The 13,745-nt window shown below is 37.3% G+C and overlaps 3 protein-coding genes across 3 annotated transcripts in view; 2 read left to right on the forward strand and 1 right to left on the reverse strand.

Annotated features, from left to right (window-relative positions):
• znf638 (zinc finger protein 638) overlaps positions 1-4,728 on the forward strand; it is a 29,532-nt gene extending 24,804 nt beyond the window's left edge. Inside the window, 7 exon segments of the mRNA XM_051114149.1 lie at positions 1,055-1,114; positions 1,189-2,076; positions 2,166-2,466; positions 3,558-3,878; positions 3,960-4,082; positions 4,218-4,339; positions 4,495-4,728. Coding sequence (XP_050970106.1) covers positions 1,055-1,114; positions 1,189-2,076; positions 2,166-2,466; positions 3,558-3,878; positions 3,960-4,082; positions 4,218-4,339; positions 4,495-4,581 — 1,902 coding nt within the window. The 3' untranslated portion in view covers positions 4,582-4,728.
• Positions 4,729-8,441: 3,713 nt separating this feature from the next.
• si:ch211-212k18.15 (uncharacterized) lies at positions 8,442-11,918 on the reverse strand. The gene is made up of 4 exons (XM_051113672.1): positions 11,569-11,918; positions 9,660-9,760; positions 9,400-9,573; positions 8,442-9,268 (listed from the first exon to the last, which is right to left on the reverse strand). The coding sequence occupies exons 1-4, from the start codon at positions 11,648-11,650 to the stop codon at positions 8,816-8,818; spliced, it is 810 nt and encodes a 269-aa protein (XP_050969629.1). The 5' UTR covers positions 11,651-11,918; the 3' UTR covers positions 8,442-8,815.
• A 40-nt stretch (positions 11,919-11,958) lies between these two features.
• Positions 11,959-13,191, forward strand: zgc:194655 (uncharacterized protein LOC794380 homolog). Its single transcript, XM_051113675.1, has 2 exons — positions 11,959-12,242; positions 12,556-13,191. Exons 1-2 carry the CDS (start codon positions 12,098-12,100, stop codon positions 12,693-12,695), a joined length of 285 nt encoding a protein of 94 aa, XP_050969632.1. The 5' UTR covers positions 11,959-12,097; the 3' UTR covers positions 12,696-13,191.
• The last annotated feature ends 554 nt before the right edge of the window (positions 13,192-13,745 follow it).

Consider the following 13,745-nt stretch of genomic DNA (forward strand, 5'->3'; position numbering starts at 1 on the left):
TCTCCAGAAATATTTGATTGCGTTCATGCCAAAGCTTTGGCTGGGCCACTCAAGGGCATTTACAGAGTTGTCTATAAGCCACTCTTGCTGTGTGCTTAGGGTCATTGCCCTGTAGGATGGTGAACCTTCTGCCAAGTCTGAGGTTCTGAATGCTGTGGACTGAGTTTTCATTAAGGCTATCTCAATATTTCGGTGCATTGAGCTTTCCTTCTACTCTGACGAGTCTACCAGCACACTTTACTTCTGGGATGGTACTCTGCAGGTGATGAGCAGTGCTTGGTTTCCTTCAAACATGATGCTTAGAATTCATGTTCATGTGTCTCCAATGTGGAGAGGATTGAGTTTGGCCACACCGCCATAAAGACTGGATTGGTGGAGTGTTGCAGTGATGTTTGTCCTTCTGTAAGTTTCTTTCATCTGCATATATATTCATGGAGCTCAACTAGAGTGACCATCAGTTTCTTGGCCACCAGTATAACCAGGCCCCTTCTCTATCAATTGCTCAGTTTGGCCAGGAGGCCAGCTCTAGTTGTTCCAAGTATCTTCCATTATGGATAATGGAGGCTACGTCCTTCTGTGAACCTTAAATCCAGCTGAATTTTTTTCTGAACTCTTCCCCAGATCTGTGGTTTTCACTCTGATATGCATTTTCAGCTGTTAGATCTTTTGTGAGATGTGTGCCTTTCCAAATCAGTAACATCTACAAGTGATATGAGTGCTCCTGAGCTATATTTCAAGTGTGCCATAAAATATATGAATACTTGCAATGGAGTCAATTCAGTTTTTTTTAATTTCTAAAAGTTGTTAGAAACCTGTTTTGTGCTTTGTGATTATGGTGTATGGAGTACAGATTGATGTGGAAAAAAATAAAGCAAAGCAGTTTCACATAAGGCTGCAACATAACCAAACCTGAAAAAAATGCAGGGATGTGAATACTTTTGCAAGGCACTGTAGCTATTGTTTTAAAATACTTGAAATGATACATTGATATTTCTGTTTTTCTTAATCGCTCTGAAATTGTAATCTATTCACTTGATTTATTTGCTTTTTGTAGAGTCATAGCAAAAACTCACAACCTTCAAGGAGTCACTCAAAAACAAGGACAGTTGAAAAGGTAAGTTTGAACGTTTAACATATCTGAAGTCTAATAACTTAAGGCATTGGTGATTGAGAATTTGTGCTTTCCAGGAAAAAGATGAGGAACTGTTTCCATTTAACATTGATGAGTTTGTGACCGTTGACGAAGTAGGGGATGATGCAGAGGACACTGTTGTCTCAAATACTGAGTCTCCAGCCAAGGACGAGAAGATCCAGGATAAACCCGATTCAGACTCCAGAGTCTCTCCTGTTGCAGAGTCAGGTTCAGATGATAAACCAAAAAAAACTGACAAGATTATTGCTTCTGAACCTGAAGTTACTGAATGTGTGGATATAATGGAAACCAAGACTGAAGAAACCACACCAGCTGCAGATGTTGTTGCATCTCCAAAGCCAGAAGAGCAAGAGCCTCAAGAACCGAGTGTTGATAAACCGCTGGGAACAGATGGGATGGAAACTGCCGTTGTTAGCAACGAGACAACAGAGCCTTGTACGGCAGAAGCTGCTTCAGCAGAGTTGGACAACAATGTTGAGACCATGAAAGAAGACACTGAGGGCTTGGATAAACTTGAGCCAAGTCAGTCGGTTTCTTCCTCTCCTTCACAGAAGGAAGGCTGCCCACCAACTTCTGCAGAAACTTTAGAGAAATCAGAAGATGTCCATCCCGAGGAGCCAGAAACGTCTTCCCTGGTGATGGACAATAAAGATGAGGCAACTCTGATCTCTGAAATTCCATCCCATGATGCATTGGTCACTCTTGATGAGGTCAGTGAGGGTGAGGAAGATTTTCTCGATGAAACAACTGAGGAACAGCTTTCGAAGGCTGATGAAGTGCCTGAGACACTTGTGACGGTTGATGAGGTTGGAGATGATGAAACGGGGGGTGACGAATACCAGTTGGACAAAGAACTTCAAGGCTTAGTCACATTGGATGAGATTGTTGATGAAGAGGAGGAGTTTGATTCATTCAATCCTGAGGTCAGTTTTTGGTTAAAACGATTATTAAGGCTACCATGGTTTGGATTTATGTCTTGTAAGTTGACGTGACCTATTCTTCGTCTTCCCAGACTCTTGTAACCCTGGATGAGGCTAAGGGTGATGATGAGGAAAATGAGGAAGCGGAGCATAGTGAAGACAAGCCAGCCACCCCAAGCGCCACAACACCAATCATACCAGAGGAGCCTGTAAAATCACCAAGCCAAGAAGATGATGCCTGTGACCTCGAAGAGCTCCGCAAGATGAACTTTGTAACTGTGGATGAAGTAGGGGAGGAGGAAGAGGAACAACCACCCAGCAAAGATGTCAAAGAGGATAAGCAAGTTAAAAAGAGAGCTGCAAGGCCCAAAAAGAGAACACGTCAGACTCCAGGTGAGAAAGCAGAGTTTTGTATTCATTAAACCCTCAGATGAGATGTATTTCTAAGTGCAAAGTGGCAAACTGGTTTTGTAAGCACTAGAGATGTAGTGATATTCAGTATCGTTGATCAGTGTCATATTGTGATAACAAAATTGTCATGACAATATTAAACGATAGATCTTCTGGGCAAAAACTGTAGTTTTTAAAATATATTTAAACTTCTTATTCTAACATAAAAGGTCTTAAAAGTTGTGTTTTGGGCCATTATGCTTTGACACAGTATCTGACAAACAAACTAAAACCAAAAGCAGAATATGGCTGTGTATTTCAAAGCAAAGTAGACACATTGTTGAGGCCATCAACTTGAGATCCAATGTTTTTCGCGCTCCATTCACAGGGAATGAATGCATTGAACTCATTTATGGCATATATATTGCGAGTTTAGTGCACATTTGGGAACATAACAGCTACCATATGTGCTTTTATTTTCATGCCAGTTGATTACAGCATTTCACTAGATTTGTAGTGAGACAAATCTTTTTGTAAGCCTGTTTTCACTGAAGCTGGAGTTTTTCTTCAAAGCAAAAGCTCTACTGCTGTTTTTGTCAAAGTAGAAGCTTAAAAGTGCAGTATGAATTGCTGACGGTTTATAATATAACTATGAAATATTAATTTTCATTTATTTTGCAGTGCTGTTTTCTGACAGGATATGGCTATTACTGTCGTTGTTTTTGTTGTTATTGTTATATTCTAATTTGTTTCGCTTCCTAAAACACAGTTTGAATCAAATTTAGACTGAGACAATAAAAAAGAGGGTCGACTCCCCTTTAAAATTAAGGTACGATTCAATCCACTGACCTTTTTCTGACTTAAGTTTTCTTAGTTAAAAACATGGGTTGGAGTGCTTAATTTTGAACTTTCAGAGTGCATAAGAATAATTTAACTTTAGTCTTTTTTAGTTTTTCTTCTAGTTTTTTTTCTTTTTTTTCTTTTTTACAATTAATATTGCATCGTGGACTTCATATTGCGATATTATCGTATCGTGAGATTTTGATAACGTTACATCCCTAGTAAGCACTGTTGTCTCCTTTTGCTCTCTATAGTGAGGAGATCCACAAGAGGGAAAAGAGGATCTACAAAGAGTGCTGAAGACCCAGAGGAGCCTGAGACGAATGCGGAGTGTGAACCAGAGCCAGTTACATCCGTAAGCGAGAGTCTTCCCGCAGCTGTCGAATCCATGGATCTTGATGTTAAGCCGGAACCACAAAAGGCTGAAACCGTGCAAGTTCCAGATTCGGTGACTGCAGAGGTCTACTCAGTGTCAGAAGAGGACAGGACTAGAGCTACAGATGATGACAACTCCTCAAAGCTAGAATGTGATACTGTTGACACACCAGTCTCTGACAAAACATCTACAATCAAAGGTTTTCAATCTCATTGATTATTATTTGGGGTTTGTTAGTTCCAGTGTTCTTACCTTTGCCTTCTTCCGTTTTCATTTGCAGAAGAGTCCAAGCAACGGCGGGAAACGGAGCTGACAGAGGAACCAGAGGCTAAGAAAGCCCGCTCTCAGTCCCCTGCGATTGAAGACTTCACCTTGCCCCCGTTTAACCCAGACAGTCCCATTGGTAAGAGTTAGGGATCCACTAGAAATAACGCTAAGTCTGTTTGATAGTGCTGTGAACAATGAGTGATTCAAATGCATTATCGCAACATTACCTCCAAGCAAAGTTAACTTAAATTTTTCTTTCTCTGTTTCATAGGCATTGACTTTGTGGTGCCCAAGACGGGTTTCTTCTGCAGACTTTGCTCTCTATTCTATGGCAATGAGGAAACTGCTAAGAAAAGTCACTGTAGTAGCCTAAAGCATTACCAGAACATGGAGGTACAAGTTATGATTTAATTCTGAATGTAAACTGCAGTTAATTTTTTTTACTGTTTTAAAATACTGTTACTTATTTAAAGTACTGTTCTTATTCAAGACTGAACATATTTATTTATATAGTTAACTTTTCTCCTTTTCTCCTTCTCCCCCTCCAGAAATACTACAAGAAGCTCAAGTCTCAGAAGCTGGGTGGCTGCTCAACACCGACAACACCCAGTCATAGTTCTGCTTCTTCTGAATAACCCTTATTAAGAGTTTTTCTTTTCTTTTCTTTTTTTTTGTATTGTGAATGGATGGGTCCAATTGTTTTGTTGTAAAGTTTTATTAATTTTTCTTGTTTAGAATGAAATACAGTGGCTCATGCTAAATAAAGATAACACATAATCAGACATGTCTCTTTGTGTATCTTTAAGTTTTAAAATGTCTGTAACATTGTGATATCTACTACTGGTTACATCTTATGATGATGTCTTAAAGTTTTAAGAGTCTTTTAAGTCTTAAAGAAAGCTGTGGTTTCAGAAGAGGTCGTTGCAAAGCAGAAGGGAACAGAAGTCATTAGGAAAGTACAGATGAGCTAATATCTCATGCTTTGCATTGTATTTGGGGATACATGGGTTCACAAATTAAGACTACATCATTAAACTTAACCAATTTAGGAGTGCTAAAGTATGCACCAATAATTTAAAATGCATACAGAAGTCATTTCTTACACAAATATATGGATTGTCAGTGGTCCTGTTTGTGCGTGCTCATCAGTTTGAATTTGCAGAAGCATAAATGAGACGTGCTTCTGAAGAGAGTCATTCGAAAGAGTTCATGTGTTATAGGCGGTCATTTGATGTGTTTCTGTGCTTTTTTTTTTTTTTTAAAGCTTTTGACAGCCTCTGCTCGTACCAACCACGTGAGGGTAAGTGAGTGAGTTTGGTCAACAATTGCTTTCATGCAATTTCTTCTCTGCCCACAGTCATGGCAGGAATATAAAGATTTATGAATGTTTGCAAACCTTTAATACGAGTCATTTGTTTTACCGCTGCAGCTTAGTTACCTCATGTGGCTTACAACAACATTTTAAGGTTTACTTGCCTACTTAAACACTAGAGGGCATTGTTAGTCTTTCTTTATTAGTTTGTCGTAGTCCTAGCACAGAGGGGTTTGCACTTAGCTACTTAAGGATTTGGTCAGTTACCGCGATGTGCGCCCATATTGGCGATACTCGGATGTAAACAACATTGATTCAGTTACTAGTGAATACTTTGTCTGCTAATTTTTGCTGTCTAAACCATGGAAAAACGTGTGGAAGCTGCTAAATCATATAGAAAAGTACTTGGTAAGCAGGAAAGGGTGCAATATTTTGACAAACTAAAATTATTATGTGGTAAAGATACGTACGAGCAGTATTAAGTAAGATATTAGCCTAATATTTCACCTACCTGACTGGGGATGATAAGAACCAACACGAATGTTGTCAAGATTCTTGCCCTGGAAATCCTGGTTCAGTTTGGCCAGCCACAAACGCCTTTTGTTCCTCAGACAGTTTTTTGCAGTCTTCTCATTGACTTGTTATAACTTTTGGCAGTCTATAGTACTCCAAATGTTTTTCCCGATCTTACCGATTAGTGCAGTGGCATTGTTTACGTTCAGTGCCGGCAATAAAGCCGATTGATGACGAATTAGAAGAGTTTTGGTAGAATATTATTCCATTAGAGTTGCAGAAATACTGTAATGCTTACTGAGTGTTAAAACTTAATTTTAAGTTAAATTTAACATAATAGATGATGAATAGATAATCTATAAAATATATGTGTGTGTATATATATATATACACACACGAATTTAATTTTTTTTTTTTTTTTTTTTTAATTCTTACATTTATAGGAGAGTCCAAGAACCGAGGCAGAACCTGGCACAATAGGGTCTGGCTGCAGACATGCACTTGCATTTTCGGGCCTGCACCTCTGCAAGTGAGGTCACTTGCCTTTTGTGTTTATTTATTTATTTATTTTTTTTATTTATTTATTTTTAATTGAATCTCTCAACATTTTACAACAGTAGTCAGGTGGTCTCTGCTACCTGTACATCACTTGTAATCCACACAAATCGTGCATGTTGCCAATGGAGACAAGACGCTGTGGTGGTTAAACGTACAGGGTCGTGCATGTTATCTGTAGCAGATAAAAACAAGACCCGCAAATCCGTGGCCAAAGAACAGCAGAATATGAACGCAATGTGCAAAGTCTCTGGTTAAACGTTTTCCCTAATATGACTTCATGTATTAAGACAGTCCTATATTAAAAGATCAAATTCGATATACAGTTTATTAATATAATGTATATGTGGGCTATATAGTTTTTCCTCCGCAAAACTTGGCATAATGTGGCATAACGGATTAACATGATAAAGACTTAACACAATATGCTCCTATTTATTATTAAAACAACTACAGACAAGCAGGTGAACCCAGAATAAAAGCAATGCTGCATATATTCACATTTTCCCATATAGAATAATCTCTACAGCCCATTAATATCATTGTGTTTTATTTATATTGATTTTCTACAAGAGGAAAACGTCTATTTTACGCGTTGCATTCTGGTCACGTCTGCTTGCCTATACAAAGTTGGTCCTTTTAATATCATTTAATGCATTTCTTATTGCGCATTCGTATCTGCTGGTATATAGTTTGTCAACAATAAGGTTTATACTGAATTTGGTCTTTGTCATCTAAGTGCGTTAAGCCACATTAAGCGTTTGCTGGGCAAAGTGAACTATTTTAAAATTAATAAACTATATAACAAATCTTTTAATGGCACATAATGTATCTTAATACATTAAGCCACAGCAAGTGTTAATGGTTTTCTACCAGAGACTTTGTGCATTGCGTTCATATTCTGCTGTTCTGTGGTCATGGATTTGCGTTTCTTGTCTTTATCTCCTACAGATGACTTGTTTAGTTTCTTTTTTCTTGTCTTCACCACCTGACTACTGTTGTAAAATGTTGAAAGATTCAATTAAAAATTTAATAAATAAATAAAATTAAATTAAATTAAATTAAATTAAATTAAATTAAAATAAAATTGACTGCAAGTGACGTCACTTGTAGAGGTGCAGTTGTCTGAGAGTGTAAGTCTGAAAATGCAAGTGCATGTCTGCAGCCAGACCCTTCTCCAACCTGGGGTTAAGAAGGTCTGCTCCCATTGTCCTGTAATTGAAGACTTCAGTGTGAGATGAACCATACATATTATGTTTGTTATTAGATCACCATGCAACCCAGAATGACCCATTTTTATCAAGATTTATATTTAAACTTTTGCATGATTAATTATTGCGTTTAGTTTAGCTGCTTCATATTTTTCATAAGTTTTGTTGAAACTATCTGCTCTTACTTGCATAAATGGTTTGGGCTTTAAGGGAAACTCCTTTGACAAATAATTGTTTACCTGACATCCATTAACTAACATCTGAGCCAGTGGCTTAGTACCAAGAAAATTCCAGAGAATAATAAAGGAATGTCTTCCTCGTTGAAATCCATAGGCACAGTTCTCAGATAAACAGCAAACACTTTTGGTTTCAATGTAACAGAAACCAAAACTTTGACAGCTCTGTCCCCTTTGTTTATTAAGCCTACATATCATATCTGTCACAATGTTCAATTTGGCATCATTTGTGCTAACTTTCATTTTACATTTGCAGAAACTTTAAGGGAAATTCCATTTCTGATTTGGCTTTTGTCACATGACTACACTAGATCTAAGAATAAGAGTTTCATTAATTTTCTAGCATTATTTCCTGCTTTTGTTTTTAGTACTGATTAAGTATACAATAGCAACAATATTTCCCAGCTAACTGATTTTATTGTTGTTATTAGAGCAATTTATGCCATACCTGGAAAGGCAGACGAAAATATAAGTGGCCATGTGACCATTCTACAATATGAAAACATCTTCAAATTCACTTACATTTATGCCTCTGGATAAGTAAACAAATACTAAAATTGTCAAGAATTTTCAAGCCATTCTGTTTAAAGAACAAAACAATCAATGCAAGAACAATGGACAGAAAACCTTCACCTTATATAGATTAATTATAGAATCACACACAAGAGGAATAAACAAACATTTTAATATAGACTCTTAAAAATAATGTTTTTGCAGTGATGCCATAAAAGAACCATTTTTGGTTCCCCAAAGAACCTTTATGTGAACAGTTCCTAGAAGAACATTTTAAAAATCTAAAAAACCTTTTTCAACTATAAAGAACCTTTTCTGCATTTGAAAGGTTCCATGGATGTTCAGTGTTCTTCATAGAACCACTGATGCCAATAAAGGACCTTTATTTTTTAAGAGTTTATCCTAGTAAATGTAATTTATGCATTTGGCAATAATAAAATCTTGCATTGCAATCACATTTTTTTTTTTTTTTTTACATTTTATCTTGTCACATGTATAAGCATCATTTTGTTTGGCTTCCTTAATGGTTTTAATTTCTTTTCCAGGAAGGAATGGATGTCTGCCGTGGAGCGACCCCATCAGAACAGGCAATGAAGTAACTGCTTGTTTGCAAGCATACCTGAGTGACTTTCAGGCAAACAAAGCAGAATTCTACCCTGCAGCGATTACATAAGACATTCTTACACCCTGTTGTGTCATGCTCCACAAGGTTGCCACAAGTGGGGCAAGCTCGCATGGAGGGACAGCTCACATTATTGACTTCAGGTAGACTTACATAACGACATTTTGCCAACTTTTCAATGTCAGGATTGGTGCAGCCAGAGTTGTCACAGCGGTCAGATCGAGGGCCTGGGCCCTTCCACTCCCTCATACACTGCCAGCAGAAATGAAATGTCCGACCTTTTTCAGCTGTGCAGATTGTGCACATGGCACAGAGGTTGGTAATGTCAGCTCTCTCAACGAATGTCTGACAGCCAGGACACTAAGGATAAAGTTAAAGATGGAATTACAAATAAACTTCTAAGCAATCTAAAAAGTAACTTTTATGAATCTATTCAAGGATGCAATTATTTTTTGGTTTGCTATAGGTTGTGATTTATGCTTTTAACTCACTGTTTTGTGTTCGCAGTATTCAGCTGCAGCAAGGACCGCCATCGTCTCTTCAAAATGGCTCTGCTCCTCTTGTGTCAGTACAGCCAACCGCCGAACCTCCACGTAGGGCCATTCCGCATTGCATCTTTGTACTGTGCCTTCTTTAAGTGCAGGGCACATGAACTTGTGCTGACCCTGAGAATAACATGCAGACATGCTTTTAGATTACTGTATGTGCATTTTAACAAATACTGATTGTTTAGTCTGAACAGATGTATTACCTGGTCGAGCAGACTACGACACCATGCAGTCAATGACTGTGGAGTCACTGCATGGCCACATGACATCTCAGCACGACGAGTATCAGGGTCATCATCCCCAGCTGAAAGTATATTAGTTAATTAAGATAAAAAAAAAAATAGCCTACAATCACTAGCATTCAAAAAATTAAGTTTCTATATACATTAGGCTACATGGATAACCAGGTCCATCAGTATGCGATTACCTAGCCAAAGCACACTTCTGTTTCTCTTATATATAGAATAAAAGGAACCCTACCGAAATGACTGTAATCTTCATTTAACGTGAGAAGGGCTGCAACGATTCCTCGATTCTATTCGAGTATTCGATTTTTAAAAATCCTCGACTGCATTTTGCCCGTGTGGAGTAATTGGTAAAATACTGGAAGTGGCGCATTCCACATCTTAAACCCATTTAAAAATCATAAAAGCATAATGCTATTAAGAATTCACAAACGCTACAATTCAGTAACATAAATATATGCATGGAGATTTAATATATGCACGTTAAATATTTACATAATAGGTTACATCCGAGCATCTCAGAGCTGCTCCTATCACAGTAAATGGTGCTAACCTTACACAAACTGTTATTATTTACATGTGTGGAGCGTCTCAAACTCCATCTCTGCATGTTGTTGTGAGTTTGGATTTATTATAACGTTCATCTGGGACGAAACATGAGTTATTCATCAGATATGTAAGGTCAATTATTTATAAACCTACGCAAACATAGGAGAATACACTATTATCATTCTCAATATGCTAACAAAAAAAAAAAAAAAGTTTAAACCCTCACTCTGAGTTTACACGTTTTGCTGTCCACATCTTCAAGAAATTACAGTGGCTGTAGGTTTTCAATCATAAAGAAATGGGCAAATATTAAAGATTAAGTGGACATTTGATTTAAATGTTGTTGAGACAATATTAAACAGATTAGATCAAGTAGTAAAGTGTAAAAACAATCGTCAGGCCTTTGGCGCCCTCTGCAGGCATTTGTAATAATGCATAATGCACATTAGCTTTTTTGTTTCTAATACATTATACAGGGGTTGGACAGTGAAACTGGACAGTGAAACACCTGGGTTTAGACCACAATTAGTATGCCGTTTGGCCTCCTTTTGCAGCCAATACAGCATTATTTCATCTTGGGAATGACAAATACAAGTCCTGCACAGTAGCCAGAAGGATTTTGAGCCATTCCTTTCGCAGAACAGTGGCCAGGTCACTATGTGATGTTGGTGTATGAAAACATTTCCTGACTCGCTCCCCCAAAACACCCCAAAGTGGCTCAATAATATTCAGATCTGGTGACTGTGCAGGCCATGGGAGATGTTTAACTTTACTTTCACGTTCATCAAATCACTCTTGTCACCAGTCTTGCTGTGTGTATTGGTGCATTATCATCCTAATACACGGCACCACCTTCAGGGTACAATGTTTGAGCTATTGGGTGCACATAGTCAACCTTCACACTCTGCTCTTATTGGTGGAATGTGCGATCAGTAAAGACTGGCCACCAGGCTGCATAAATATAGCCATGAAACCTCCAACACTATATTGGCCAGTGTTTCAGTTTCATTGTCCAACCCCTGTATATTTTTAACAGTTTTGTTCAATAAAACCATATGACTACTTGCTTTTGATACTTTATTTGAGCTAATTATTTTTGCCTAATTGCTATTACATATGTATTTTAAGTAATTTTAAAGGTTATTGTTTAACTTAGGTCTTTTTTCATTACTACAAAAATGAATTATAATTATCCGATTACTCCACAGTCATCAGAATAATCAACAGATTACTGGATTAGTGACAACCCTAAACTTGAGTTAACCAGATCTTCATTTAAGTGTAACGTTTAACGTTTATATAAGTGTAAAGTACATACTTATATCATCCTGGCGCGTTACGAACTTCAGTGTTTTGTCATTGGGATCGTAGCGTTTTTCTTCCCTCTGTTGTTCCGTCATTGCTGCTCCAGCAGTCGGTTTAAAAATGAAACCAAGGTTGTATGTTGAGAGTGTTTTGTTCTATTCCAGTTTGTCACATGGTTTCTCGGCTTAGGTTAGACAGACTACCTGTCACGTGAAGTTATAGCCTATAATAAAAAAATGAGTAATTTAACAGTGTAAATTTCCTTATTCCTTACCGCTACAATTGTTGGATTATCCAGTAGCTATATATAGCATAAATTAATGAGAAATCTGAACGACGAAAGTAGATGTGATTAAAGAAGTGTGATTTATTATTATTATTATTTTATTGTAAAGAACAAAGATATAGTCGAAATATCGCCAGATATCGGCTATTTGTTTATCAAATGGGGCGTCAACAGCTCGCAAGCATATAAAACAGAAAGTGAAACTTTAAGGTTCGTAAGAGAGTTCGCAGTAAACTTGTTTAGGTGTTCGCCTAAAATGGGAAAGATTTACCAAATCATAGTGGTTGGAATAAAGGGGGAGAAGAAAACTGTTGATGTTGGGACATCAGAGGAAGAATTCAACAAAACGACTATTTTGCAATTCAAGAAGAAAATTGCTGAAAAATTGCCCGGTCAAGCAGGTAAGATCAAATGCTAAAATACAAAACTATAGCCCATTAACCATAGTTAAATATAATATACGGTGTATGCATATGTTAAAAGCTTTGCTGTTTTATTTCCGGTCATATTTGTAATCGGCGGTGAATTCCACCTAATTTTAAGCATTTGTGTCGGTGAATGTTTCTTTTACTTTTCTTTGTTCTACTACTTTAAAATATACGAAAAGGACATACAATCTTATGTTTTAGCTACGAAATAGGACAGATGTGACCACTGACTTGTTTACATGGACTGACATGATCATGTTTTAACCTTCCTTATATCTTACCATAGGAGACGATCCATCGTCTCTGAGGCTGCTGTACACAGATAAACAACTAGAAGACGGTGATACATTTTTAGACCACCAAATAAAGGATCGCTCCACTCTGTTCATGGTCTTGCGTCTACCTGGAGGATTCCAAACATGCTAAGAAGAACTTATCCTTGCCGAAATGACGTCCATCTCAAGGATCTCGTCGACAGGACAACATTTTAAACATAAAGACACTTTTGCATTTATTGACCAGTGAATCCAAGTGTTGTTAGCTATTGGATCGCCTATTATGAGTAAACGGGGTCCGTGTCTGTCACCTCACTTCTGGGATAAATCAGTGAGCATGTTTAAATAAGTTTCCCATCTTTGGAAATTTATCGATGAAGAAAAGAGTCTTTGATTTTAAGAATTATGATGATTGTTACTTCATTAACAAATGTATCCTATTTTATTTTTGAAGTAGTACAAATGATAAATCTTTACAGTTTACATTGTTCCTTCAAATGAATGATATCCTAATAAAATGTAAATAGCCTGCAAATAAAATGATCAGGTTTGAATGATGTTGTTTGCAAGTAAGTTCTGTCCACTTGACAGTTTCCGTCATGACTTCAACACGTGAATTCGAAAGTAAAAGTATACTTTATCAGTTGGCTGACGAAGTTGAACGTGTTAATACATTAGTTTGAAATGTGGTAATTAATCGCAGTAAGACGCTGTGGTTTGTCCTTTATGAACTGCCTGAATTGTACCAGAAGAAGAGACGACAGCTGAGGTAAATTCGGATGCAAAAGATTCGATGCATATCGAGTCTGGTTTAATTATTAATGAATCACCATTAGCTTTTTAGTTGTGATAACTTCGCTATTGTATGGAATATAGCATGAATTATGCATTTAATATTAGTCTCAGAATGTGTTTATTCATATACATTGGCTAATCAACCAACAGACAAGGTACAAAAGCAGTTTGCGTTACAGAGACGTTTACAAAAGCCTCATATAGAGATCAAATGCCCGCTCCGCATACAGCATGAAGACCCCAGGAACTCTCACAACCGAAAGGTGGGTTGAATTAAAAACATCACCACGTAGCCCAGATAATCAGTGTTTCAAGTAATTGTCGAAAGACCAAGGCTAAACTTTATGCTTGTTGTGGGCTATCTGTTGATTTATGTGAAATACCTTATACTACATAATTATGGCAC

The sequence above is a fragment of the Labeo rohita genome, chromosome 7 (assembly GCF_022985175.1).
Source record: "Labeo rohita strain BAU-BD-2019 chromosome 7, IGBB_LRoh.1.0, whole genome shotgun sequence".
In the NCBI taxonomy this organism is placed as follows: domain Eukaryota; kingdom Metazoa; phylum Chordata; class Actinopteri; order Cypriniformes; family Cyprinidae; genus Labeo; species Labeo rohita.

What these genes read in the sequence shown, in the direction of transcription:
- zgc:194655 (XM_051113675.1), top strand. Translation starts at nt 12,098, where the DNA reads ATGGGAAAGATTTACCAAATCATAGTGGTTGGAATAAAGGGGGAGAAG. An exon ending in AAAATTGCCCGGTCAAGCAG is followed by an intron (nt 12,243 to 12,555) that starts GTAAGATCAAAT and finishes ATCTTACCATAG; the next exon opens with GAGACGATCCATCGTCTCTG.
- si:ch211-212k18.15 (XM_051113672.1), bottom strand. Translation starts at nt 11,650, where the DNA reads ATGACGGAACAACAGAGGGAAGAAAAACGCTACGATCCCAATGACAAA. An exon ending in AACGCGCCAGGATGATATAA is followed by an intron (nt 9,761 to 11,568) that starts GTATGTACTTTA and finishes ATATACTTTCAG; the next exon opens with CTGGGGATGATGACCCTGAT. An exon ending in AATACTGCGAACACAAAACA is followed by an intron (nt 9,269 to 9,399) that starts GTGAGTTAAAAG and finishes CTTTATCCTTAG; the next exon opens with TGTCCTGGCTGTCAGACATT.